The sequence below is a fragment of the Anser brachyrhynchus genome, assembly GCF_964034855.1.
Source record: "Anser brachyrhynchus genome assembly, chromosome: 23".
In the NCBI taxonomy this organism is placed as follows: Eukaryota; Metazoa; Chordata; class Aves; order Anseriformes; family Anatidae; genus Anser; species Anser brachyrhynchus.
Window position 1 is genome coordinate 8099202 of NC_137716.1, and position 27377 is coordinate 8126578.

The following is a 27377-nucleotide window of genomic DNA, read 5'->3' on the forward strand; positions in this document are numbered from 1 at the left end:
AGCTCAGATGGGCTCCTACCAGCTTTGCATCAGGGAATTTGCTCAGCACTAAGCTGGGCACCATCACCTCAGTCATTGCCACACTGCAGGATTAATAAAATGCTAGTGACTTTTGGAAAATTCGGGAAGTGTCCAAGTTTGTTAAAAAGAGATGGAAAGAAGAGTAAACATTCAATGGATGTTTCATATCTGGGCTTTTGGACTGTCAGAGTCTGCGGTCACCTCCACCTGTTGGGGTCAGGAGATGGGAGTGTGAATGGAGAAAGAGATCTATGAGTACGGAAATCTCAGACCCCTTTCATCACCAAGGCCTGAACTGCACTCCATCTCTGGGATGTTCAGCCGGACTTAAATATTTTATTGTCTTGGCCAATAAGAAAAACATTTAAAGTGCTCTTAATTTCTATAAGATTCCTAGAAACCACATGAACATGCGTGCAAATGCACCCACACACGAGCAATCCACAGCTCTGCGGTGCACACACAGCACTGAGCTCTCAGCTCCAGCAGCTTGTTCCAAGCATCCCCTTGCATTTGGGGCAGGTTTGAGTTCATCTGTCATTAAAAGAACAGAACGAGCATCTCTCGTCTGTTTTCTTCCAGCAGAACCCCACCTCGGGGCAGCGGCAGGATCTTTTCAATACTGGATTTTGGAAAAGCATCTCAGCCCGTTTTCAGTGAGCCATCGAACTTATCTAGGGGTCAAACTTAACAACTCTGTTTTCCTCTTGGAGAAAGCCATCGGGACACTTTCACGCCTCAGACCCAGCCATCTCCTGGTGCAAAGTGACCTCTACAGTCTGCTTTGTGTATGTCCTGTTTCAGCCAGAAGAGACAGATTTCTCCGCAGGCTGGGCTGGATCCACTGCCCTCCTGTGGCCGACTCCAAAACTTCGCAGAAAGCCTGAAGTTTCTCAGTGTTCGCCTTCCATCAGTGCAGAGAAACAGCTGGATTTGCCGTAATAGCGATAATATCAGCACTTTCGATCAAGCCAATAATTTATATTACAGGCTCACACATTTAAGAAAGTCAGCTAGAGCCTCTGGACTGCTGGTGACCATCAGGACTGCAAAGTCCCCATCAGCACAACCTCTCGCTGCCAGAAGTGAAAAAAGCTACCAAGTAACTTAAAAACCTGCTATTCTAGGTGAGAGGAGCATAAGGAAACACTAGAGGGACTGGAGCAGGGTAAAAAAAAAGTGCTCTGGAAAAAAAAAACAAACAGTATTGGGAAGGTCCTGATCCCGCACAATGCATTCCCTTGCCTTCTCCAAGTCAGCGGGACTCTGCAGAAGTTGTGCTCAGCAGTTGGAGGAACAGCAGAATTCTTGGAGGAATTGCAATGCTGGAAAATTAGCTCAGTGAAGTGTTCACTTTTTATGTACCAGCATACCAAAACAAAATCTACTGCGAAAAAACATTTGGGCTAGCAAGTGGAGATGGGCTAACTCAACCCTTCAAGCTGTGCATCAGCTCAGCAAAATACAAGCAGTGCCTTGGTGACCTGATAGGGTTTAGAAGCAGCACACTTGCTCCAAGTCCAAGGACCACAGCCAGTAGACAGCATTCATACAGGGTTGTATTATGTATATGTATGCTATTAGGTTCAAACTGTCTTGGAAAACATGGAGGATAGCATTTCTCATATAAAAGTGAAGGTAAAATGCAAATATTAACCTTAGCCTGCTGACTTTGATAAGCAACTTTGGAGCTGTCAGGTGTTACAGACTTTCTGGCATCTCTTTCACTCCCCATTGATCTTCTGGCTGCTTCTTATGCCTTAAAGAAATATAATGCCTCTCTAAAACATCCCTAAGAATCTTGTGTATCCTGGACCACAGAGATGCCCAAACAGAGAGATGTGAATGAGGGATACCCCACCATTCCTCTGAGGGATGATCCAGGATCTACCAGGCTGATGATGCACACGGCTACAAGCTGCTAGTGCTTAGCTACCACTGAGGAAATACTGCCCTAAGCATCTTGTCCTGTAGGAGCCTCTGGTCCTAAGTAAACAATGTCAGCATGGAGCTATGCCACTTGTGTAAGGCCTACCTCCCTGCTGATGAACCCAAGGTCCCAGTTTCCAACAGGTGAGGATGGGAACACCTAGCAGGTACATGTGGTTACAGAAGAATGAAATGGCTGAGGTGATAGGAGAGGCATTTCCTAGGTGGGCATCTAAGGAGTGTTTGTCAGTAGGGCTCCTCCAGAGCAGGGCCTCATGACGTCGTAACTTAGCCAGCAACATAGCACATCAGCCCTTCTCCTCAGCCTGCTGACCTTGCCAGTGTTGACCAAAAGTGCTGGTGGAGCCCCCCAGCATCATACTGCGACTGCATGGGAGCCAAGACGACCACAGGACTCATGTTCTTATTGTAGCAGAAAAAAGAGGTGCGATAAGTAGAATCCTGCTTCCACCATATCCCATTCCTTCATCTCCCCACCCTGCCCTGCTTTCTAGATCACTGCAGTCCCTCTGTCCATGGAACAGCCCCCCAGAAAATCAAATGCATCTTTAAGAGGCGGTAATAGGAAAATCCTAGTGCAGCAGGCAAATGTGGAGTTCACAGCCCTGCTCTATCTATTGATATAATAGAAGAAATAGGCTCTCTCAGACCATTTCTGCTAAGACTCAGAAGGAAAACTGTTTTATTTCCTTCATTGGGGGATCACCACTAAAAATGAAGATGACCTACCTTCATCTTAGTACAGCACCAAGCAACTTGTCTGCTTTGTGCAAGCTTTAGGGGGATTTTTGAGAGTAGACATCATCAAGTTAACACCAGGGCCTCTAACAGAAGCTGGGTTGAGTATTTGGCCTGAACTGGAGGTAATGCTGTTTGCTGGAGCCCAAGAATCAGAAGGCAGAAATCAGAATCTCTGAAAATTACTGCTACTTCATTCACTTTTAGATTTACACTTGCAAACAAACTTGCAAAGGCCTCAGGCTAATGCTGTTACTGACATCCTGGAAGCAAGTAACAGGAGTTGATCCCCCAGAATAGGGAGAACTCTGATCTATTTGTACAGTACTTGGCACCAGAAGTGAGACCTGTGCCTGAGTCTTAAGTACAGATCAGCTCTGAATGTGCCAGGCAAGATGGACCTTTAACACTGATACAGACAAGCTCCCTCGCATTCTAACACATGCTCAAACCACTTTTTTCTTTCTCAGTGAATGATGCACTGCATTAAAAAGCCCTCCTCTTCCTATCCGTCCCTCCCCAGCTCCATGCCTCCTCTGGGACCAGATCCTGTTGGATGAGGGGCATCCCTCGCTCCCACTGAAAACAGCAAGGAGGTGGTGTGCTCAGTCCCTGGCAGCATCATTCATCCCAAGCAAGAGCGATGGGAGATATTTGGTACCTCTCAGCCAATTGGAGGTGAGGTGGCACCAAGAGGGGGTGCTTTCAGCTCTTCTCTCCACCCATCCTCCCATAACCCCCCCCCCCCCCGCCCCCCCCCCCCCCTCCCCCGTCACTACCACCATCCTCCTCACACACAAAAGCAGTGCAATTAGCTGACTTAAGAGAGCTGACGCTTAGCCAGCTGCAAGAGGAAAATAGTGAAACAGGAAGGGAGAGAGGCAGCTGAGAAAGCGGTCGCCATGGAAGAATACAAATAACAACTCCCAATACCCTCCCAATGAAATCCACATCACAAAGCACTGTCTCCTGCGAGAAAGGCAGACCTAGATGCATCCACACAGTCTTCCACTGAGAAAGCACCACACGTCTGCATCCAGATCCAGGCACTGAACCTCCTGAGCAGCCCGTCTGCACTGGGAGGAATGCGCAGCTGGGATACGGGCAGGATCTTCTTTGTTCCACATTAGCCACAAGCATCGGTGAGTACAGCGTCATCTGGGCTTCCATACTGCCAGGCAATGTTTGATATTAAAAAACATCAGACTCCACCCTGGGATTCGTTTCAATTTCTTCCCTTTCTCTTTCTCCCTCCATGATGCTTTCAAGGGCTAGCAGAAAGCATATGACAGCTATGGGGAGCAGGGAGGGAAGGTGGAGTCTCTCTGAGCCCCAAGGTATCTCCCTTGCCTGCAAGTTGGGATATAAAAATGGGGACACGTATGACATGTCATGGGCATTGCATGCAGCCAGGCATGGTGGTTAAGGCCAGAATACAAAATGTGCATGCTGTGAGGAAAGGCTCAGAGATGCTGGTCAGCGAGAAAGCCCTGCAAACCTCACAGACAGCTCTTTGCTCTGATTCCTATCTCTGTCAGTGCCTGTAATAAAGATGGATGCCTGATTTACTCAGGCCTCTACATAACTTAATTCCTTCAAAGCAGATACACACAGGCAGATTTATTTCTCCCCAGTTCATCACCAGTGACACCCTCTTTAAATACAAGCCTCCAGGGAAGCAGAAAAAGCACCGGCTCTCTAGAAGAGCCTTATTGCAATGGGTCAAATTCTGCTAGATGATGATTTTCCTGACACAGGGGACAAACAGAGTAGCCCCATCCACTTGGGAAATCACTCCAGGCCTGTTACTCTAAAAATATATGTTACTGCCCAGCCCATGCCTGGATACATTTACAGCACAAGGGCTGAGCTCAGGAAGAACATTCAAAACTGGACTGCAGCAGAGAAGTTAATGCTGTGCCCACCATTTGCGCTGATTTCACCTGAGCATTTTCTGTATAAGATAAAGCCTGCCCTTGTCCCCTTTGGGCTCAGGTGCTGCTGAGCTCATCTGCAGCAGCAGCCAGCTGAGAGAAGCATTTCTGCTCTTGCCAACTGGAGCTGGTTCTGCAAGGACCGGTCCCATTCCCTCAGCTGGACTTTGTAAGGGGTTGCACTTACACACCAAACACAGATGCAGTCCCTGGGAAATAGGTAGAAAAGTCTGATTTTTGTTGGCTGGCAGTGTAGGAATCTTCTAATGAAGGCAACAGTATTTCTGGTCTTAAGGGCCCCTGGCACTACCAGGGTGTTAGTATATGTGAGAACAAGGCCCCTGGATCTGAATCTCTCCTGTTCATACCAGTGCAGGTGAAAGCCCAGCCTGGGAGCAGCACATCTGCATTGCCTCCATCTGAGGTGCTCCAGGTTTTTTGCTGCTTTTTTGAACTTAGAGCAAGGTAGAGAGCGAACTCTTCAGGGGTGTGAAAGGACATTCAACGACCCTGTGAAGGCCTCTTCACCCTCTCCCATTTCTCTCTTGGTACAGGGACAAGCATGGGGATGGAGAACAGATCAGGCAGCAGCACTCGGGAATTTCTTTGCAAAACCTGAGCCATTAGCTTCTGTTCAAGCCAGCAAAATGGAAAATGGTGCTACTGCCACACCAACCTGAAAACAGCCTGGGAGGAGCTCTTCTCTTCCCTTTAAGCCACATTTAATTTCTCTCAGCAGAGGTGCATGTTAATGTTGAGATTACTATTGCAAGAAAGGTAGTAAGGGAAAATAGGAGGGTGTCAGCCCAGAAGGTATTTATTTACAGGGAGAAGAGCTAAGACCACAACAGTGCAGAGATATACCTGTTGCTTTGATTCAAGGCCAGCCTCACCTCCTCTTTTCTTGTCCAAAATGTGTCAAGAAGCCACAAACCTCCATGTTCTTGTCTTATGCCTTTTGCACAACAAGCAGCCATCTCGCTGCTTCTCTGTCGAGATTGGTATTGGCATACCTGCTCTGAACCTGCTCGGATTAGGTGCTCCCCTGTAGTGATGCTCAGTGCCAGCCTCTCTGCCTTCCATTTTCCAGCCTGAGCCCTTCCTTGAGGAAAACACTGTGCATCCAGACCATCTCTGAGCACAATGGGAACCACAGAAGCCACTCTGCGGATGGAGAATGTGGATGTGAAGGAGGAATGGCAAGATGAGGACTTTCCCAGGTTCGTTCCCTGAAAAAAAAAAAAATCAAGACAAAACAGGGAAAGCTTTATTTCTTCCTGTAAGAAACCAGCAGAGCATGTATCATGCTGGTCCCTCCTACCAGCCCCAAAGGCAGCAGAAGCCTTGACTCCAGCAGAACGACTGGCCAGAAAGCAGGGCTTCTGTAGCAAGGCTACTTTCAATGATTAGAAAAGTTTGGGTGGTTTCTGGCAGCACTCTGTAAGCATGCCAAGGAGGGTAAGGAACAGGGTGCAGAGGACAGACAGAGATTAACAAGGATAAATACATGCCTATAGGGATGGATGGACGGAAGGACTGACTATTGGATCTCAGCCTCTGCATCAAGCAGTGTCTCCCCAAACAAAGCAACAATGCTTTGCCACAGGAACCAAAGTCATTGGGATACAATGACCACTGGAACTGACATGCTGAGTGGCAGAATCTGACCCTGCCATGGGCCATCTGCTTGGATGAATGAATGAATGAGCAAAACACTGCTCTTTTCCTTCTCCCTTCTCCCAGGACAGCTTCTCAGTCCTGAAGATAATTACCTTTTCCAGGACGGGGTAGATATAGACTGTTCCACCCACATGGGCAACCTGGTTGTTGCTCTTCTCATGCCTGAGACAACAGAGCACTGGTCGCAACAGTGGTTGCAAACCTTGCAGGAAATGATGTGTGGGCAAGAAAAGGTGCCAAGGTGACAGCTTTCACCTTCACAGACACCTTATTAACTGCACAGAGAGCTGACAAAAATCTTTGTAAGCTCAGTGAGCACTTAACTCCCTGCAGCCACTCAAGCATTGCCCCACACATCCAGCACTAAAGCCCATCGCCCAGCAGCAGCTTGCTGAGGCACACAGCACAGCCAACACCAAGCCTTGCTGCACCCAGCACAGCCAGCCCCAGGCACACAGGGGCCTGGGAGGTTGAGGGGCTTTTCAGGGCTGTTTCACCCCATCCCAGCTGCAGCTGAATCCCCCCAGCAACCCACAGGGTCCCTGTGTTTGCAGGACAGTGGCACAGTGTGCTATGTGGGTAGGCACACACAAACCCTTGCCATGCTAGAAAGGATCTCCTGTGTCCCTTGGCACCGGTGGATGAGCTTAGCTCTGTTTACCCCAAGCCCAGCTGCAGTGCTAATCTAAGCATCTCTGCCTGCCAGCCCAGCACCTGGCTCCTAGACATCACTTGTCCTTCCACTGGCCACAGAGGAGTGCTCAGCCAAGCCTTGGGTTTCTAGGACAGATTTTTCTTTCCTCTGAAAGCAGGGCTAGCCAAAGCTTTGGGCTGACAGACCTCTGGCAACATAAAGCTCCCTTAGAGTGTTGCACTGACAAGCTTTTAATTGAGTGGAATGGAAAGTGAGGTATAGAAAGAAATTATACACCCAATGCTCCCTAGAAAATCCGGGGATAAAGCTGGGCTAGCACCTGGACACCCGTGCAGTATGCTGGAGCAGGAGTCAGGCTGTTTCACACTTGCCATGCAACCAGCAAACGTACCCTAGCAACAGGCAAACCTTCAAGGGGGCTCTGCAGAGCCCATGGCACCAGGTAACATGGGCATCATCACTCCTGACTGGCAAACAAAACCCAGGGAGAGGCAAAGTAATGTGACCGTGGCTGGGCAGCAAGTTAGTGGCAGGGACAAGGCCAAAGCCCAGGGAACAAGCTCCACACCCTGCTGCTAGACTGCTGCAGAGGGATTAAATCAGGAATGATGCAAGTGAACTCCAACCCAAATATCCACTAATACCAGCTGTGTTTTGCTGTCATTAAAAAAAAAAAAAAGAAATTAATTCCCTCCTAGAAGCATTAAAATAACAGGGCAGAGGCTGCTGCATGTGGGACAGTAGCTCTCTACCAGATGATTTGCTGCATAGCTATTTTGGCTTAGCTGTGATTAACCAATCTTGCTACAAAAAATATATACCCCAGACAAAGATCTGGGCTGGGGAACTGAATTAATCTCCTTATTAAGAACACAAGCGGACATTCCCATCCCTCTCCAAGAAGCTCCTTTGCAGAACAAGCTTCTGCCTTTTTCTGCTGCAAGGGTGTAATGCCAACACACTGAGACATCGCCTGGAGAGATCAAGCAGGGAGGAAGCAGAGAGGAAAGGGCCCCCCCCCTCCTTCTGCTCCCTGAAGGCTGAGTCTCTTGCTGACAGTCTGTCTCAGCTGTTTGTGCAAGTGTCGTCCTGCAATGATGCTGTAGCGTTGCAGCAGGGCGGGTGCAGGAGCATGCTCACTCCGTCACACATCCATCAGATGACAGTCAGAGAAGGCTTGGGCTGGCTGGGGCCTGAGATACAGGGAAGCTGGGCATCACACTATCGGCAGAGAGAAAAATGGTGGCACCTAACTCTTAGAAAAGCGGCTTCATTCAGAAAATTTGGCATCTAGGTCTAGCTGCATGTGGGAAGGAAGATTTACACGGGAGACTGGGAGGTAGTGATTCAAGTTTCCTTTGGGAAGGTAAGAAAGACCTTTTCTTTGCCTCAGACTTTTGAATTGCTTCTCTTTAATAAATCCTAAAATCAAAGAGCAGAGTGCCTCACTGCAGCACTGACTTGGGTACAGCTGGGCCTTCCCCCCTCCTTTTGATGCTGTATCACCAAGTTGTGCCAGGCACCAGCTCACAGCCAGATAAACAACCAGACAGGCTCTGTTCAAGGTGAAAGCAAAAGGGAGGAGAAGAGGCTGGAGGGGGGCAGAGGGCCCTTCTGTCTGGCTGCTCAGGAATATAGGGGGCTGCCCAAACGAGCAAGGACCAAGCACCTTTGATCAGGTCCCTAGCTCATAAATATACAACAACCAGCTCGGAGAGGTTTATCCCTTAATCTAAACATTTATGTGGTTTAATTTGGCTGGTAGCTCTGGTGTTAGGGCCACACAAAGAGAAACCTTTGTAGGGCAGAGCCAAACAGCATCCTTTTGCCGACTCAGAGATACCAGTCCCTATCAGCTCTCTCCCTGTTATGGTCAGACTAACGCCAGCAGCTGCTAGAAAGCAACCCTGTGGTCCCATCCCAATTCTTACTTTACTGCCTTAAAACTGGTGGGTTTTCCTCCATGTTTCACCTCAGGGCCATCCCAGAACACAAGATTTTATACCTGAATGCCTGGCCTGTTTCCCTGTTGTGGGGGAGCTTTCAGCAATGGGCAGGTAAAACAAGGATAGCTTAGAAGGTCGTTTTTTTTTTTTTTTTTTTTTTTTAACAGTCTGTTGACATCATGAACATGTCATGGGGTTGGTGGGATTTGGTCATGGTGTGTGAAAAGTTTCAAACTGCCTCCCCTAGCTAATGCCAGGGAAAGGTACAAATTATAGCTCAAATTAATGGGAAAAGTGTCCAGCTCAATTAACGGGAAAAGTGTCCAGCTCAGGGTGGGCAGTGTGCTGTTCAGTACTGCCAGCTAGGGTTACTCACAACAGAACTGGGGGCAGATTCTTACTTCACTTACCCCTATGAGTTGGGAGCAACTTTACCAGTTTGCAAAGGGCAACAGGCACGTAATGAGATCTGGCATTAACATTTATAAAGGAAAGCCAAACTTTAATTCAGTTGTCATTTCTAAGCCTCCAGCAACTGGCATGGTGATTTATACCAAGGGGATGAAGATGAAAATCCTGGCCTCTGACATGGAGCCCAAGGAAGAGAGCAGGGGGTCAGCCTTTGGATCCAAGATACTGGTTTGAGTGCCCGTACCTGGATCTTAGCTCAGAATGAACCTGCTTCCAGACCTCAGCAGGGTTTGGGTATCGCTGTCATCTTTTGCCAAGTGGGGACTGAGGTCAGGATGGGGGAATGACTCTGTGATCACACCTAAGGTTTAGAATTCTTGCCTTGAACACCAAGAAAACAACTAAAAGAGCAAAGTCACGATAGACTAAGGAGGCAACTGCCTTTCACAAGACGTGGTTGTGGAGGGTGCTTTGAAAAAACATTTGCTCCACTTCAGCCATAGCCGGTGGCTGAAGGCAGGATGCACTGTTCAGAAAACATTGGTGGACAGTGGCAAATGCTCCTGTGCTAAACATCTGCTGCTAGCTCACCTTCTACTGGGATCAGAGAGTTCCACTCTGTCCTTGTAAACTGCCAAATTCAGATTGTACAGCCCACTGTATTGCTTACACTGTGCAGGGTTCATTATCAAAGTACCAGCATTGGTACTCTTGATGAGGAGCCCTAGAGTTTGGCACTGCCTCTCAACCTTCTGATGGAGATCAAAATGGGGATAATATGGAGAAAAGGAGGGTGTTTTCTTTTTTTTTTTTTTTTTTTTTTTCCCAAGGACAGTATTTGTTCCAGTGTCACTGGCTAGATTTTCCAGACTTTTGGTTGAATGGCAGGATAAGAGACGTACTGGGGGGATAGTTTGGAAATTTCTTGGGATTGCACTGTTCTCCAGTGAGAAAGCACAGCTATTGGGTTGCTCCTGGGTAAATCCCCTGACGTTAGCACCAGGCTGATGCTCACAGACGAAAGGAAAATGGAAGCGCACACATGGAGTTGTACGTTTTTCCCTGACATCCTCACTTCTCTCATGTCTGTCATGCAGTGACTTTCTTCTAAATATCACTTGTTTCCCATCTTTTACCTCCTCATCTTGGCTTGCCTGCAGACCTCTCCCAGAAGAGACAGGAATGGAGTCACTGGGCAGCCCTACAGAAGATGAGAATACATCCTGTAAGTACCAGCCTGCCTTATCAGGAGTTCAAAGGAAAACAAGCCTAAGGGAGTGACAGCATGCAGTTAGGGCAAAATTTAGTTCCCCTGGAGTCTCCACAAAAACTCCCATGTGGAAGAGGAAGCCACAGAGATCTAAATTTGCAAATCTTTTGCAAGAGGCTGGGGGAGGAAATAGGGATCTCAGAAGTGTAGGCACTTTTATCCAGCCATACCTGCATGTGTTAGGTACTGCCCACTACCCTTAGCTTCCAAGACCATATCCTGAAATAAGAATAAGGAAAACACCATCTCTTGCACTAAGGATACAGTACAAGGACAACCTGTCAGTTATTTTCCTTTTAACTCCAGCTCCCCCAAATACTTTAAACTGTAATGGGTCGCATCGTAAACGGAAGACACTTGTTGCACCTGAAATCAACATTTCCCTGGACCAGAGTGAAGGCTCCATTCTCTCCGATGACTTCTTGGACACACCAGATGACTTGGATATTAATGTGGATGACATTGAAACTCCTGATGAAACAGATTCCCTTGAATTCCTGGGAAACGGGAATGAACTGGAATGGGAAGGTAAAAGGATAACTTTGGGTGAACTTCTACAGGGGCTAGGGCTTTTTTTTTTTTTTTTTAACCCAAATTTTAACCACTTTCGATAACACTTACCATCAGCAGCTGTGGACTGACTTCCCCAGCAGTGAAGCACAGCACATACAACCACAGCCCATCTTCCGCACAATATCTACCCCACCAAGACACCAGCAACAGTCCAGGAGTGCTCTCTCAGCACTTCCACCAGTGGACAGTGTGGGCAGATAGTTCAATCAAACACCAGTCTAACCACAATTCAGGATAAAGCATAAGGCTGTGTACATACATTCCCTTCCAGCAGTACCTGGGCCACAACCCCAGGCTGGAAGGTGCTACCTACTCAGCTCTGCAGGTAGAGCTGTCATGTAAATGCTCAAACCAAACCAGATTGGCTTAAACAACTTGAATAACCTGGTCTTTGCTAACCTGGATGATTTTGACTGAATTGGGCTAAGAAAGACTCACTCAAGCAGCTCTGGTAGCAGATCAGAAGAGATCCCCTGATACAGGTAGTGCCCTCTTCAGTCAGTATAAATGGATCTGAAGGAAGATCCAGCAAAAAGTCCTGTGAACTACATGTGACTGCAGGCGTGAGATATTAAACTTATTTCTATTACAATTTGGCAATTGAAAAAAATTAAGATCCATAAACATATAAAAATCAACACTGCACGTGAAAGAGATCATCCTGTCTGTGGATGTTACTGAACACCAAAGCTATTGCAGAGCCTCTTCATACATGTTATTAATGGCAGAAATGTTTGTCCCTTTTCCAGATGACACTCCTGTAGCCACAGCCAAGAACATGCCTGGGGACAGTGCAGATCTCTTTGGGGATGGTGGGACAGAAGATGGGAGTGCTACCAATGGACGGCTCTGGAGGACAGTCATCATCGGAGAGCAGGAGCACCGCATTGACCTCCAGATGATCAAACCTTACATGAGAGTGGTGACACACGGAGGTGAGGCCTAATCCTAGCCAGGCGGATTTCTTGTACTATCTTTGTCAAGCTGGAAGGGATGCCCTGACTGTTTTGGCTGTCTTTAGGGAAATTTACTATTCCTTTCATACTGCTATGTGGCAGATAAGCACAAAAAGCACCCTGCTTATGCTAAAAAAGAGATAGCCACAATAGCAAGGTTTCAATAAACAAACGCAATAATAAGACTGGCTCTGAGTGAGCACGAATACACCTTGAGCCTCTTCTACAGCTGCAGGCTAATGCTGCAGCTACATTGCCAATGCTGAAGTGACTGCAGCTGCTTAATCCCTCCGTAAATTAGCGTCTGAGCTGTCTCTGGAGGCATATCTAAAGGCTAAGATGCCCACAGTTGGTGACCATTTCTGAAATTCGGTCATAGGCAAACAAAGACCCAGGGCAAAACTCTTAGCTCTGTGCTTTGACATACATGTATTCCTTCTCTGAACCCCATGTATATGGTACTGCCAAAACCAGGATAAGAAGCAAATCCAGTTGTGAAAAAGGTACGTAAAAAGGGACAAATACTTACCTAGAGCTGAACAGAGACACAAGAAGCAGTACAGGCCCACATTTAGCAATGCATCTTTGCTGATATTTTTCCATGAACTCTTGTGTCTCAGCCTGGAAAGAGTCACTGATGCTGCCTGTCTTTCTTTCCCAGGATATTATGGAGAAGGTCTCAATGCCATCATTGTCTTTGCTGCCTGCTATCTCCCAGACAGTAACCTGGCTGATTACCACTACATAATGGAGAACCTCTTCTTGTAAGTGGCTGGTCAAGGTCTATGAGGGAGAGGAGGGCAAGGAAGGTAACTTGGGTCTTAGGGAACTAGTTTCCATGTATTCATTGCATCAGGAACCTCAGGTGGAAATAGTTTGAATCCAGGCCAAATATCTCTAGCATGCAGCTGCAAACTGGAGTGAACATCACTGTCCACAGCATTCAAAATCAAGTCTAATAAGCCAAAGCATTCAAATATTTAGTGTTAATTATGCCAGTAGTGGACTCACAACCAGGATGGACCATACGTATACAATGCTGAACAGCCTGCAGATTCTACTACTAGGCAGAAAAATGGTGCAAGAATTGGTCCATCAATGTACACTCTATGCTAACAAGTGCAGGCAAACCCTGAGAAACACCATCTGCACCCTGCAGAGATGCCAAGAGAGCTTGAAACATATTATAAGGTGTACAAAGAAAACACCTGGAGTACTTTGGGGATCATACAGAGGCACCTCAAGAAACCTCAAGGTACTTTTTTTGAGTCTCATGTCCCCATTGCTTCTGATCACCCAACAGATACGTGATCAGTAGTCTGGAGCTGCTGGTGGCTGAGGACTACATGATTGTGTACCTAAATGGAGCAACACCCCGGAGGAGGATGCCAGGCCTTGGCTGGCTAAAGAAATGCTATCAGATGATAGACAGAAGGTGAGAATCCTATTGGTGTTGCCTCTTCTTTTTTCTCTATCCTCTTTCCACATTTCTTCCACTGCTTTCTCACTGCCTTTCCCACCAGTTCCAGATTCTGTAATTTCTTCCTCTGTCACAGCTTGCTGACTTCATCTCCTCTTCTCCCTGACATGCTCCCTTCACAGAAATCTGACTAATACAACACTCAGGCAAGGAAAGCAGTACTCCTGCAACTGCCCAGCTCTGAGCTTAAATAGGTCAGGGCTTTTGGCTGGAGACCCCGAGGTGTGGCTGCTGAGCATTATTAAAGCCTAAGTGTGCCCTCAGAGCCCTGACAGATTACAGGTGAGTTTAAGAAAAGATAATTCAAGTTTGACTTTCTGTCCCGTGGCTTTTCCACAGGCTGCGTAAAAACCTCAAAGCCTTGATAATTGTGCATCCTTCATGGTTCATCCGGACAGTGCTGGCTATATCAAGGCCCTTCATCAGGTAAATATGACGTGTTCCCATACTCAGCTGGTTTTGGAATGGAAATTTAACCTGTTTAATCAGATCTTTTAAATAGTAGGGACCACGGTGAAACTTCATCATTTGTCCCATGTCTGATACTTCCAAGGACAACTCTAAAGATGGTTTCAGGAGACACTATCGTGATCTGGATACAGAGCAGACTTTGTCCCAGTGGGTAGTGTATAAAGAACACTGAAAGATAGCAAATTTACTGGGAAGTGCAGGAATGGTGGTCCTGGGCCCCTCCTGTAAAGCACACTGCAGATATTGAGTGATACAGTGATGTAGTATCTCATCGTAGTTTTTAGTCATCAGCATATTAGCACTGAAAGGATATAAGTGCACTAAGACTGCAGAAGATACAGAGATGCAAAACTCCCTGTTCCTGTCAGGAAAAGTCTGACTTCCTACGGAGAGGAAATCAAAGCAAGGCCTCAAGAGCACACTCTTTCCCTTTCTTTGCCAGTGTGAAGTTTATCAGTAAGATCCAGTATGTTCACAGCTTGGAGGAATTGGAGCAGCTTATCCCAATGGAGCATGTACAGATTCCAGACTGTGTCTTACAGTAAGTATCACAGGGACCCTGGAGCACATATAGATCTCAGCAGGCCCAGGACAAAAATCCTGTGTAGCAGAATATTGTATTGAATCAAAAGCCATGTACAGAAAACACAGAGCCTGGGGCAAACCATATCTGACTCATACACTTGTGCCAAGCAAAAGCCTGCAAACTGCTAACTTGCAGTTTCTGTCATCTTTGGAGCAAACACTGCATTTTACTGAAAGAGAACAGTCTTGGCTGTGTAACATTTAAATAATGTTTCCTGTTCTTTGCAGATATGAAGAAGAGAGGATCAAGGCCAGAAAAGAAAGGTAAAATTAATTTCTTGGGTGGAAGGAGGGTTGGTTCATTTTGTCAGGATATTGTTGCCTTTTTGCTTTCTCACATGGTTATTTATGCATTATAACCAGTCAATCCCGTGTTCCTCCTAGCCTATTCCACATAGTCTACATTTAATTTCTATTGATTTTCTCAAAATACGAAAAAGCTATAGGAGGAAGAAAAAGCTTGATTAAAAGGTTATTTATCCATAGAATTGTTCCTCTTAACTCCATAAGTCCACGTCACGGGCTCAGAGAATCATCGAATAGTTTGGGTTGGAAGGGACCTCAAAGCCCACCCAGTCCCACCCCTGCCATGGGCATGACCCCTCCATCAGCCCAGGCTGCCCCCAGCCCCATCCAGCCTGGCCTTGGGCACTGCCAGGGATGGGACACCGACAGCACCTTTGGGCAGCCTGTGCCAGGGCCTCACTGCCCTCAGAAGGAGGAATTTTTCTTCATATCTAATTTAAATCTACCCTCTTTTAGTTTAAAACCACTACCCCTTGTCCTGTCACTACATGCTCTCCAGCCATTCATCCCCCAGTCTGTGCTGATGTTTGCGATTGCCCTGTCCCAGGTGCAGCACTTGAACATGGCCTTGTTGATGTGTGTGGGGTTCATGTGGGCCCCATTTCACAAGCCCGTCCAGGTCTCTCTGGATGGCATCCCTTCCTTCTCTTGTGTCAGTTCCTCCACTCAGTTCAGTGTCATCCACAAACTTGCTGAGGGTGACTTGATTCCACTCTTTATGTCATTATTAAACAGCACCAGTTCTGATACAGACTCCTGACGTACACCACTTGTCTCTGATCTCCACCTGCACATTGAGTCATTGACCACAACTCTTTGGATGCTGCCATCCAGCCAATTCCTAATCCACCAAGTTTTCCATCTTTCAATTCCATCTTTCTCTACTTTAGAGACAAGAATATTTCACGGAAGCATGTCAAAAGCCTTACAGAAGTCTGGGTAGATGACATCAGTTCTTCCCTTGTCCACTGATGTAGTCACTCTAACATAGAAGGCCACTCGACTGGTCTGGCACAATTTCTCCTTGGTGAAGCCATTTTGCCTGTCTTGAGTCATCTTCCTGTGCCTTAGCATAGTTTCAAGGAGGATTCATTCCATGATCTTTCTCAGGCATGGAGGTGAGGATCACCAGCCTGTAGTTCCCAGGGCCTTCCTTTCTACCCTTTTTAAAATAGCTGTGATGTTTCCCTTTTTCCAGTTACTGGCGACTTCACTTGACTGCCATGACTTTTCAGTTATGACAAAAAGTGGTTTGGTAACTACATCATCCAGATCCCTCAGGACCCTGGGCTGCATCTCACTGGATCCCATAGAATTCTGTATGCTCAGGTTCATCAAGTGGTGTCAAACCCAATCTTCACTGACATTGTGAGGGACTTTGCTTCCCCAGTCCCTGCCTTGAGGTTCAGAGACTTGGGAGATGTTGGAAGAGTGACTGCCAATGAAGATAGAGGCAAAAAAATTGTTGAGTACCTCAGCCTCCTCCACTCCTGTTGTCACCAGTTGTGACCACCATCAATGGTGGTTCACTCTCTTTAGTCTTCCTTTTCTGATGAATGTACCTGTAGAATCCCTTCTTATTATTCTTTGCATCCTTTGCCAAATTCAGCTTCAACTGTGCCTTGGCTTTGCTAATCCCACCCCTGCACATCCGGGTGGCATCCTTACTCTTCCCAGACAACTTGTCCCTGCTTCCACTGACCATGCATTTTATTCTTGCCATTCAGTTTGACCAGCAGGTCCTTGCACTGTATGTGATAGCAAAGATAATCAGATATCAGCCCATGTATAAAGATGGCATATTTTCCCCATGTGACCATGCAACCTGACCTTAGAGTGAGAGCTAGTGCTCATTTTAAAAGCCACTTCATTCAGCTAGAGTGGCATAAAGAGGCCCATTAGTTTACAGTTTGTTTTGTTTCATTTTCTAGAGCCATTCCATCACCAGTGATTTAAGTTAGAAGTGCTAGCCATAAGCAATCAGTCAGCACTGCTAAGAGCAAAAAGGAGTCATGGGCAGAGGAAGGACCGGCTGGGTTAGCACAATAGTCATGTGCTATAATAACACCTCCTTAAGCTGGTGAACTGAATGTGAGATGCCAGTTTGGGGGATTCCATTCAGTTCAGCATTAGCTGCTGAAAAACAAGTCACCCAGCCCAAATTAGTCAGCTACCACCTTATGGGACCAACAGAAACATACCAAGAGGGTTATAGTTATTAAGGCTGCATATTACAGGGACAAGGCAGTTCTGAAGGGCAGAGGAATCCAGGAAGGCTCCGATCTGGGGGCTGTGGTTGACAGCAAGTTGAATATGAGCCAGCAGTGTGCAGTGTGCCCTGGCAGCCAGGAGGGCCAACTGTATCCTGGGATGCATCAAGCATGGCATTGCTAGTTGGTCGACGGAAGTGATTGTCCTGCTCTACTCTGCGCTGGTGCGGCCTCACCTCGAGTACTGTGTGCAGTTCTGGGCACCATAGTACAAAAAGGACATTAAACTGTTGGAGAGTGTCCAGAGGAGGGCGACTAAGATGGTGAAGGGCCTAGAGGGGAAGACATATGAGGAGCGGCTGAGGTTACTTGACCTGTTCAGCCTGGAAAAGAGGAGGCTGAGGGGAGACCTCATTGCGGTCTACAACTTCCTCATGAGGGGGAGTGGGGGGGCAGGTGACCTATTCTCCGTAATCACCAGTGACAGGACCCACGGGAACAGTGTTAAGCTGAGGCAGGGGAAGTTTAGGCTGGACATCAGGAAGAAGTTCTTCACTGAGAGGGTGATCGCCCACTGGAACAAGCTCCCCAGTGAAGTAGTCACTGCACCAAGCCTGTCTGAATTTAAGAAGTGATTGGACTGTGCACTTAGTCACATGGTCTAAAATTTTGGGGTAGACCTGTGCGGTGCCAGGAGTTGAACTTGATGGACCTTATGGGTCCCTTCCAACTTGGGATATTCTATGATTCTATGATAAGGCTGGGCATTCTTCAAGAAGGAAATCTTAATGGCTCAGTAACGGTCTGTCCCCACGTGCCCAAAGACAAGCCGGCACAGAAGAAGACAGGCCTGGCTGAACAGAGAGTTGTGGCTAGAGCATAGAAAAAAAAGAGGGTTTATGATCTTTGGAAAAGAGGGCGGGCCACTCAGGAGGACTATAAGGATGTTGCGAGGCCATGCAGGGACAAAATTAGAAAGGCCAAAGCTCATCTGGAGCTCAATCTGGCTACCGCCATTAAAGATAACAAAAAATGTTTTTATAAATACATCAACACAAAAAGGAGGACTAAGGAGAATCTCCATCGTTTACTGGATGCGGGGGGAAACTTAGTTACAAGAGATGAGGAAAAGGCTGAGGTGCTTAATGCCTTTGCCTCAGTCTTTAGCAGCAAGACCAGTTGTTCTCTGGATACTCAGTACCCTGAGCTGGTGGAAGGGGATGGAGAACAGAATGTGGCCCTCGTAATCCATGAGGAAATGGTTGAGACCTGCTACAACACTTGGATGTACGCAAGTCAATGGGGCCGGATGGGATCCACCCGAGGGTACTGAGAGAACTGGCGGAGGAGCTGGCCAAGCCACTTTCCATCATTTATCAGCAGTCCTGGCTATCAGGGGAGGTCCCAGTTGACTGGCAGCTAGCAAACGTGACGCCCATCTACAAGAAGGGCCAGAGGGTAGACCGAGGAAACTATAGGCCTGTTAGTTCGACTTCAGTGCCAGGGGATCTCATGGAGCAGATTATCTTGAATGTCATCACGTTGCACTTGCAGGGCAACCAGGCAATCAAGCCCAGTCAGCATGGGTTTATGAAAGGCAGGTCCTGCTTGACGAATCTGATCTCCTTCTATGACAAAGTGACGCACTCAGTGGATGAGGGAAAGGCTGTGGATGTGGTCTACCTTGATTTCAGTGAGGCTTTTGACACCGTTTCCCACAGCATTCTCCTCAAGAAACTGTCTGCTCATGGCTTGGACTGGTGTATACTTCGTTGGGTTAAAAACTGGCTGGATAGCCGGGCCCAAAGAGTTGTGGTTAATGGAGCTAAATCCAGTTGGAGGTCAGTCACTAGCGGAGTCCCCCAGGGCTCAGTACTGGGGCCGGTCCTCTTTAATATCTTTATCGATGATCTGGATGAGGGGATCGAGTGCACCCTCAGTAAGTTTGCAGATGACACTGAGTTAGGTGCATGTGTCAATCTGCTCATGGGTAGGAAGGCTCTGCAGGAGGATCTGGATAGGCTGGACCAATGGGCTGAGGCCAACTGTATGAAGTTCAACAAGGCCAAGTGCCAGGTCCTGCACCTGGGGCACAACAACCCCAAGCAGCGCTACGGGCTGGGAGATGAGTGCTTGGAAAGCTGCCTGGCAGAGAAGGACCTGGGAGTATTGGTTGACAGTCGGCTGAATGTGAGCCAGAAGTGTGCTCAGGTGGCCAAGAAGGCCAACAGCATCCTGGCCTGCATAAGAAGCAGTGTGGCCAGCAGGTCTAGGGAGGTGAATGTCCCCCTGTACTTGGCTCTGGTGAGGCCGCACCTCAAGTACTGTGTTCAGTTTTGGGCCCCTCACTACAAGAAGGACATGAAGGTGCTCGAGAGAGTCCAGAGAAGGGCAACAAAGCTGGTGAGGGGTCTGGAGAACAAGTCTTACGAGGAGCGGCTGAGGGAGCTGGGATTGTTCAGCCTGGAGAAGAGGAGGCTCAGGGGCGACCTTATAGCTCTGTATAGGTACCTTAAAGGAGGCTGTAGCGAGGTGGGGGTTGGTCTATTCTCCCACATGCCTGGTGACAGAGCGAGGGGGAATGGGCTAAAGTTGCACCAGGGGAGGTTTAGGTTGGATATTAGGAAGAACTTCTTTACCAAAAGGGTTGTTAGGCATTGGGATGGGCTGCCCAGGGAAGTGGTTGAGTCACCATCCCTGGAGGTCTTTAAAAGATGTTTAGACGTAGAGCTTAGTGATATGGTTTAGTGGAGAACTTGTTAGTGTTAGGTCAGAGGTTGGACTCGGTGACCTTGGAGGTCTCTTCCAACTTAGATGATTCTGTGAAGAAGCTAATACAGACATTTCTGATCAGATGTGAAATTCTGAGTTCCAGCTATCTCCCTACAAAGGCCTTAGATACTCCACTCTTTGACACTGCTAAACCCTAGATGATAGACTTCAAATGTAATTTGTGTTTGCAGGGCAGAAGACAAACAAGACATGGCTGAAAAGGAAAGGTAACTATTCTTTCATATTTTATATGAAACATATTAGGATATATTTCATATCCTAAGGATTTATTTCATATCCTTCACTTACAAAATACCTGGAACAGTCTTTTGTCACAAGAATGGTCCTACTGCTTGGCAGCACCTTCTGGAGAGCCAGGCTCACCACTCTCAGGAGATGTTTGTACCCAACAGGGTATTTCTGAAGTGCTTGGGAATTGATAAACTCTCTCTTTTCCCTAAGATCTCACTGTGCCATCACTTTTGTGATCACAGTGAGCCCTACTCTTGTTTTGTAACTTAGTTATTGACCTTTATTTATGTGAATGGATTCCTGACTCTGCTTTTAAACTCCATAAAACTGGCAGACCCACTGGGTCATGGAACAGAGCCAGCGGCACTGTAGAACATTTTCCTGACATTCAGTTTTTGCATTTGCACACCAGAGCAATGCAGAGAGCCAAATACTGCTGTCAAGCACATCTTGGGTGTACATAAATGCAAGACACAAGCTGTAACATTAGATGGGAAGGAGAATGCTAGGAAGGTTTGGAAGACACTGTCAAAATCCCTTGCCGGGATAATTTGGCTTGATTTCGGCTCTGCTTCTGACATAGCCTGTCTTCTTTATTCTATCTAACTAGCTCCTGAGAGGGAACAGTGGATATTTCTGCTGTTCTCTTCACAGAGCAGCAGGAGTTTTGATCAAATTTGCCAAGGTCCATTTGAGCAATCTGAATTGTTCCAAAGAACCACATGGGACCTCAGGGCCAAAAGACAGGATGATAAATTTGTGGTGGAGATTCACTTACTGTTTTGATGGTTCTCTTCCAAGCAGGACTGTGCCCCCTGCAGAGGATCAAGAAACCAGGTTTGACTAGTACCTCACTCTTTTGTTTGTCTTTTCTCTGCTACGGGATGGAATCCATTGCATATGTAATGGATTAACAGGAAAGGCAAATCTGAGCTAAACACAAGACCTCTTTAGCCCAGTGCCATTCACCAAACACAACAGAGGCATCATCCATTTTGCAGAGTTGTACAAATTGGGAAGCTGTTAACACCTTCACCCCCACTGCAATGTGGTTGCAGTTGCAACCACAACCACAGACCGCATCTTGCCCCAAAGCACTGACTTGTCAGAACTGCAGCTACTATGCAGTCACTTGAAGAAAGTTGCCCCTCAATACAAGGAGTAAATTACCTGGCATTTGCTACATGGTAAACGTGTGTGCATGGGAAGTTACTGCAGAGCTGCCTTCCATTACCCTCCAGTAACTTCTTCATTGTCCTATACGCTCAGGAAAAGTCCTTAGAGAAGATGAGTGCCCATTAAAGCTACGAATGACTATATCTTTGGCCCTGATAGTACTTGGTAGAGGATTACATCCAAACATACTCATATTTTTAGATATTATGGAAAGAAAATATTTACTGCAATTTGCTTTCTAAAAATAACTCTGTATTTCTGTTCCTTCACAGTATGTCATGAATCGAAGGAGAGTTGAACAAATGGAGTAGAAGAATGATGCAGTCTGGCAGTCACCCATGTAAATGACCTTTTGGTATAAGACCTTGACATCATCTTATTCTGAGTTCTGTAAGATCATGGAGCGTGCCTCCCCCAGCTTCAAGATGCCAAGTTCTTCAAAATTTTGGAAACATTTTACTTTAAACAGCAAGAAGAAAGAACAAATAAACAAAGCAGAGAATAGCACTTTTCAGGTCAGGTTCCAACGTGTTGAACAATAGTCTGTGGAGAGCTCTAAGTAGTGCAAATAGGTAGCATGTTTCCTGTCAGTAATTTAAGGGCATCCTGTAGCCCATTAGTTATCAGCATGAAAGAGAAACATTTTTTGTTTAAATTATAAACCCTTCCCCTAACTTGCTGCTGGCCAGCACTGAGACATATTTCTTTAAACTGTACACCCAGTTTCCTCTACACAGGTGTTACAATAGCCATTGCCCCAGGAAATAACTAATGCAGGAAATGAAAAAAGTACATTTTCTTCCTTCCTCTATTCACTGTATGTTTCTCCCATAAATCCCAAGTGCCCTGGTCTACACATTTCTTCCAGCCTTGACCTCCTCAGTTAATCTATTGCCAGTTCCTCTGATTAACTCATAGTGAACCTTTCCTATGCGTAAATGCCATGATTTTTCTTATTTGTTCTGTCTCAGTTTGCAAGGCACAGGTAATTTTAAAAAGGGTCCCATGTGGTATGACAGAACCTTTTTATGAGCATCTTCTAAAGTCAATGCACACACGCTAAAAGGTCTGGTTTTAAGAAGGAGCCTTATGGACAGGAAAGTCTTTCATGCCTTGTCTTTATATTGATTTCATGACATTGGACAATCATTCACTATTAATACCTCCTATTGCAGAGACAAGCTGCTAAACATCTGAAATTTCCCACTTTCTGTCCCTGGGTAATGAGGGTCTCATCTATTAATATACATGCCTGGGAAAAACCTGGGTGGAGTATGCTGCAGGACATTGTATCTGGGTTCAGCTTCTCAGTTATCCAAGAGACACAGATGTGATATTGGGACTCTGAAACTTGTTGTTTGGACCCATGAGGATTCTTTGACCAAAGAGAGAAGAAAATTTAGGAAACAACTAACTGGCAAAATCATTTGGAAACTCCCGATTTCATCAAAGCCAGCATACATAAACTGTCACATCTACCCCTTGCAGACAAATGAAGATGAAGAATTATCTGCAGATATCACCACTTAAAGAATATTTCAGGCTGGCAACCTCAAACCATGGCTATTTAAAATTAACTTCACTCTGCTGTGAAATCCCTCAGAGGACAATTCTGGAAAAGCAAGATTTTCTTCAACATAGTGATGTCTTCTCTGTATTCATAAAAATTCTCTTTTTTCTTCTCAGTGCATAATAGTGTTGCAGATGAGATCTTTATTTTCCTGAATGCTACAAAAAAGCACCAAATATATTTGCTAACTTTACTTCTCATTTAATGTATGTTTTTTCCCATATTCTTCGGTCATAGACGTATTTACCAAACAGGCCTTTACATGAAAAAGAGAGAACTGCACCCATAACATTAACCCTTGGTGCTGAAGATGAAAACTCGATATTCTGTTTCACTGGCATGTTTATAATAAGCACCAAACAAGCATCAACTGACAAGGCTTTCTAGAAATTTTATTATGAGCCCGTTATTGGCAACACGAGTTCCATGCTGTAAGGAAAAAACAGCACTTTGGGAGTTTATGTTTTATGCCCATCAAAAAACATTCTGTAGTAAGCCTTCCAGACAGCAGACATACATTTCAAAACAGAAGTAGGAGTCAGAAATTTTGAAATCTTCATACGTTAACTTGATCTGCAAAGCTGGGCAGCCTTTTTCACACAGTCTGTCAGATGGACTCAACAAACCCACTGAAATGAAGAAAGGCCTCTTCTGATCAAATTAATTTTAGCTCAGACTATAAATAATCACAGATCTCTTTGTAGTACATAGTATGTGAATTCACTATCTCCCATTGGTAATACTTAAAGCTAGATTTTCCTTTTGAGACAGTTTTTATGCATTTAGACAAAATGTAATTGCTATGCTTTCCAAAAAGGAATGCAATGCAATTGGGCACTGAAAAGGGTATCTACAATTATATAGTGAACAAAATTAGTAGGACATTCAATAGTGTTTCAAAGTACAACTCAAAATCTTTTTTTGCATGTGTAGTTTCTGAACACTTCAGTGGAAAATGTTCACAACATAATAGAAAATACTGCTGTTATGGTACACATGGACATGGAGAATAAGAAACCCAGATTAGATTTAGCATTGGGACCTGAAGAAACAGACTACTTCTTGATCCTGAGCAGTAACCATACCAGAAGAATGTTTTTTTTTTCCCTTTTTTATTATTATTTTCCAAAGAAAAGACACTGTGTCTACATTTTAACAAGCAAACAAACAAACAAACTACAGAATAATAAGACCTGGAGATGTAACTTCCTATTTTTTCAAGTAATTCCTCCAGGCCAAGGTTAATAGTTCACTTGTGAAAATGTACATATCACCAATTTCATTATAAGATACAAAGGTAAGAGTTTGAATACAAAAGTCAATTTGTAACTTCTTTGAAACAATTTTTCAAAAAGTGCACTTTCTGATAGAGCAGTCTAAATAGTATGCACTAAGTTTTAATTTTTAACAAACATTTATGATTGTGTAATTATTTTTATTCCTGGATGGATGTCTATAAGTTTTTTCAACATAGAAAAGAACTTTGAACCCATAATGGATAAAATATAGCTAAAAGTAAAAAGTGTGTTTTTATAGCAACAAAGAAAAGCATCATTAACTTATTTCAGACAGTGATTTTAGATGCTACTTGAAACCAAAGTAGCTGCAAATTCTTTGAAAGAAACACAGTGATCATGTTGGCAGTGTCCCTTTACTGATCATGCAGCAAGATATCTAAGTTCGAGGCTGATAGACTAGCATGGGCTTCAAACAAAATCACATGCATTTTATAAAAGTTCTTCAAAGAAAATATGCTGTACCAGCAAAAAATTTTGCTAGTGAAAGTGCATTTACAAGTGCATTTACATTAGGACTTTTGCCAGTATATATTCATGTGTCTAAAAAATAAAATGAAATAAATTACAACATTGCTATACTAGTCAATGTTCCAAATGTAGACCAGGCGTTGTTTCTGTCTCATAAAAACATCTCTGAAGGATAAATATTTTGACTAATGAATGCGCTGTATTATATCAAACAGCAGGTATTATCAACAACATTTTTCTTGTCTTGGACTTTACCTTTCATGAGATTTACTTAGTTCTAATGGTGAATCCATGTATAGCAACATTTTAGCTGCAGAAAAATTGATTTTATCCCTATGATGGCATATTCACAAAAATCGTTGTATTCTTATTCATAGTCTAATTAATAACAATTTCAACATCCTCCCAGCATCAACCTACAGAAAGAAAAATCAGATTCTTTCCTATATTAATAACAGACTAGGAAATACCTTCCCATCTCTTTAAGGTAGTAACAGGGGTCAGTCTAGCCTTCTGAAATGTGAGCAGTTTTCAATGTATTATGCAGCAACCATCTAATTTATACAGTCAAACCACTTTGTTTTGGCATATTTAGGAATCACCAAGTTTTGGAACTGACCAATAATTTTCATTTTGATTCACAAGGAAGTCATAGGAAATAAAACTGAGATGCTGCTCTCTATATTCAAGTTGGATAATTAATATAATTTCTTATGTACAGTACTGTGGAAATGTGAGTGGATAGAGTATACCTCATTGCAATTTTTCCATCTACTTTTTCCAAAGATTATTTGCTTACAGATATATATACATGTGTATGAGAAAACCTAAGTGGTAAAGGTTTTAAAAGCAACACATCCTTTATTTTACATATCTAGGAATTAAAAAAGGAAAGAGTTAATAAAATGCTGGTGGCATTTAACTCAGATTGGCCTGGCAGCAGATGAAAAATACAGGCAAAATTGCTGTAAAACAAAAGCACGTTTTCTCTTTTGTAATTCCATATTTACTGACAGTCAAAAATACAGCATGCTACTGATAAAGTGAATTTTAAAAAGTCACCATGGCAATATAAGATAATCTATCTCAGTTTTCTTTCCTTTGTAGTGGGCCCTTTTAACCCAAACCTACACGTAAAAATGTGTGAACTGTCATTTTTCTAAAGTGTTTGTAATTAGATGGTTTATGCTAGAAGACATAGATTGCTGTTAAATATGTATTATTTTTTGCTTTGTATGATTCCGTAAGAATCCGTGAATATTCAATTAAAAAGAGACTAACCCTTAAGCAAAAATATGTACCCTTCTCTGTCCTGAAATCTTTTCTGTCATAAGAGTTGTAAACTACACTGCTACCCAAGTGAAAATCTGGTCTCCCACATGTGCATTACATATCTGTTCTTCACTTTAAAGTGACTGAGGTTCCTGAATGAAGCAATACTAAGCAAAGTGCAAATTACTGCATAGACTGTTCTGAGGTGTTTGCCATCGTTGCAATTATGATGCACCACAGATAAGAAAATAAGGTTCTCAACTCAAAAGAATCAGAATTATCTCCAAACAATTAACCTCAACACTATGGATGAGATTCATTTCACCTAATTTTATTAATCTAAAAATTAAATATGGAGTCTAAATTTTAGTTTTAAGTTCCCTCTACAGTTGATAAAAAGAGAAAGAGAGATGATTTCACCTGTCAGGACTGGATGTCACTCTGTGGTGATGCCTTTCTCACTCTATCTCCACTGACAAAAGATTTAGCTAAATATCTGGCCTTACACCATGCACGAATCTTTTACACAACACGGATAAATGAATCATACCCTGAGGTAAGAAAATGAAGTGATAAGTCAAAGAGAAAGAAAGTGATCGACCATTCCCTCCTTTTTTTAGCACACAGAAGTTTAGTACTTTGATCACTCAACTTGTCACCTTAGGTTAACTTCTGAGGATGTTTGAGTCTTTGTTTACTTGACCTTTTGTTTAACAATTCAGTATGATCAAAAGCAGTCAGTTTCACTGAGTAGCATAAGAATGGAGATTAAGAAGGGAGTGCTAGCTAGCTGAAGAGCTGAGTTTTAAGAACAGATTTGAAGCAGGAAAGCCACTACATTTCAGTTAAAGTTCATTTTAGATTGGTTGCTTATTCTTTTTATTCAATCATGTAACAGCCAAAATGGAAAATTATCAGTTTTTAGATAAAAGTTAATGTCAAATATGAGCTGTAAGAATAAGATTTTGTATCTGGAATGGAAAGAAAAGATAAATCACTGGTAGAAATTGAACAATATTGCTAATAAGTGCTCAGAACATTGCTTTGAGGAAACCGAAGTGTGAGAGCATTGGAGCTTAAGACTCACTGGGCTTGAGTGTAAAGACATTGTTTCTTACTGTTATTGTAAGCAAACAACACTGCATGAAAATAAACTTGATTCTGTTCTCAATGTCCCCCCATCCTCCTCCAACCTACATTTTCCCAAATCTGGCTAACTCCTTACATCAGACGAAGGACAGTCATTATTCTTGCATAATATATTCAATTTCAACATTTTTTTTCATTCTTAAAACCTCCAAAAATTATATTTCCTCATTTCTTTTGTTTTGTTATTAATTTGTCATCCTGCAGTCAAATCAATAAAGATTAATTATTAATAAT

General features: G+C 44.4%; 1 protein-coding gene across 9 annotated transcripts; it reads left to right on the forward strand.

Annotated features, from left to right (window-relative positions):
• Positions 1-3486: 3486 nt before the first annotated feature.
• On the forward strand, positions 3487-27377 carry ATCAY (ATCAY kinesin light chain interacting caytaxin). 9 transcript variants are annotated; one of them, XM_080565593.1, is made up of 13 exons: positions 3487-3851; positions 5734-5863; positions 10496-10560; positions 10912-11133; positions 11928-12113; positions 12796-12898; positions 13438-13569; positions 13954-14040; positions 14528-14626; positions 14899-14934; positions 20150-20185; positions 21012-21047; positions 21659-27377. In XM_080565593.1, the coding sequence occupies exons 2-13, from the start codon at positions 5787-5789 to the stop codon at positions 21666-21668; spliced, it is 1089 nt and encodes a 362-aa protein (XP_080421719.1). In that variant the 5' UTR covers positions 3487-3851; positions 5734-5786; the 3' UTR covers positions 21669-27377. The 9 variants fall into 9 exon arrangements, with proteins under 9 accessions (XP_080421719.1, XP_080421720.1, XP_080421721.1 ...); XM_080565594.1 differs by having other exon boundaries at positions 21015-21047; XM_080565595.1 differs by lacking the exon at positions 21012-21047.

Bases quoted from the DNA above. Each gene is read 5' to 3' on its own strand.
- ATCAY (XM_080565593.1), top strand. From the start codon at position 5,787: ATGGGAACCACAGAAGCCACTCTGCGGATGGAGAATGTGGATGTGAAG. The intron at 12,899-13,437 runs GTAAGTGGCTGG...ATCACCCAACAG, and splicing joins ATAATGGAGAACCTCTTCTT to ATACGTGATCAGTAGTCTGG. The intron at 20,186-21,011 runs GTAACTATTCTT...TTCTCTTCCAAG, and splicing joins GACATGGCTGAAAAGGAAAG to CAGGACTGTGCCCCCTGCAG.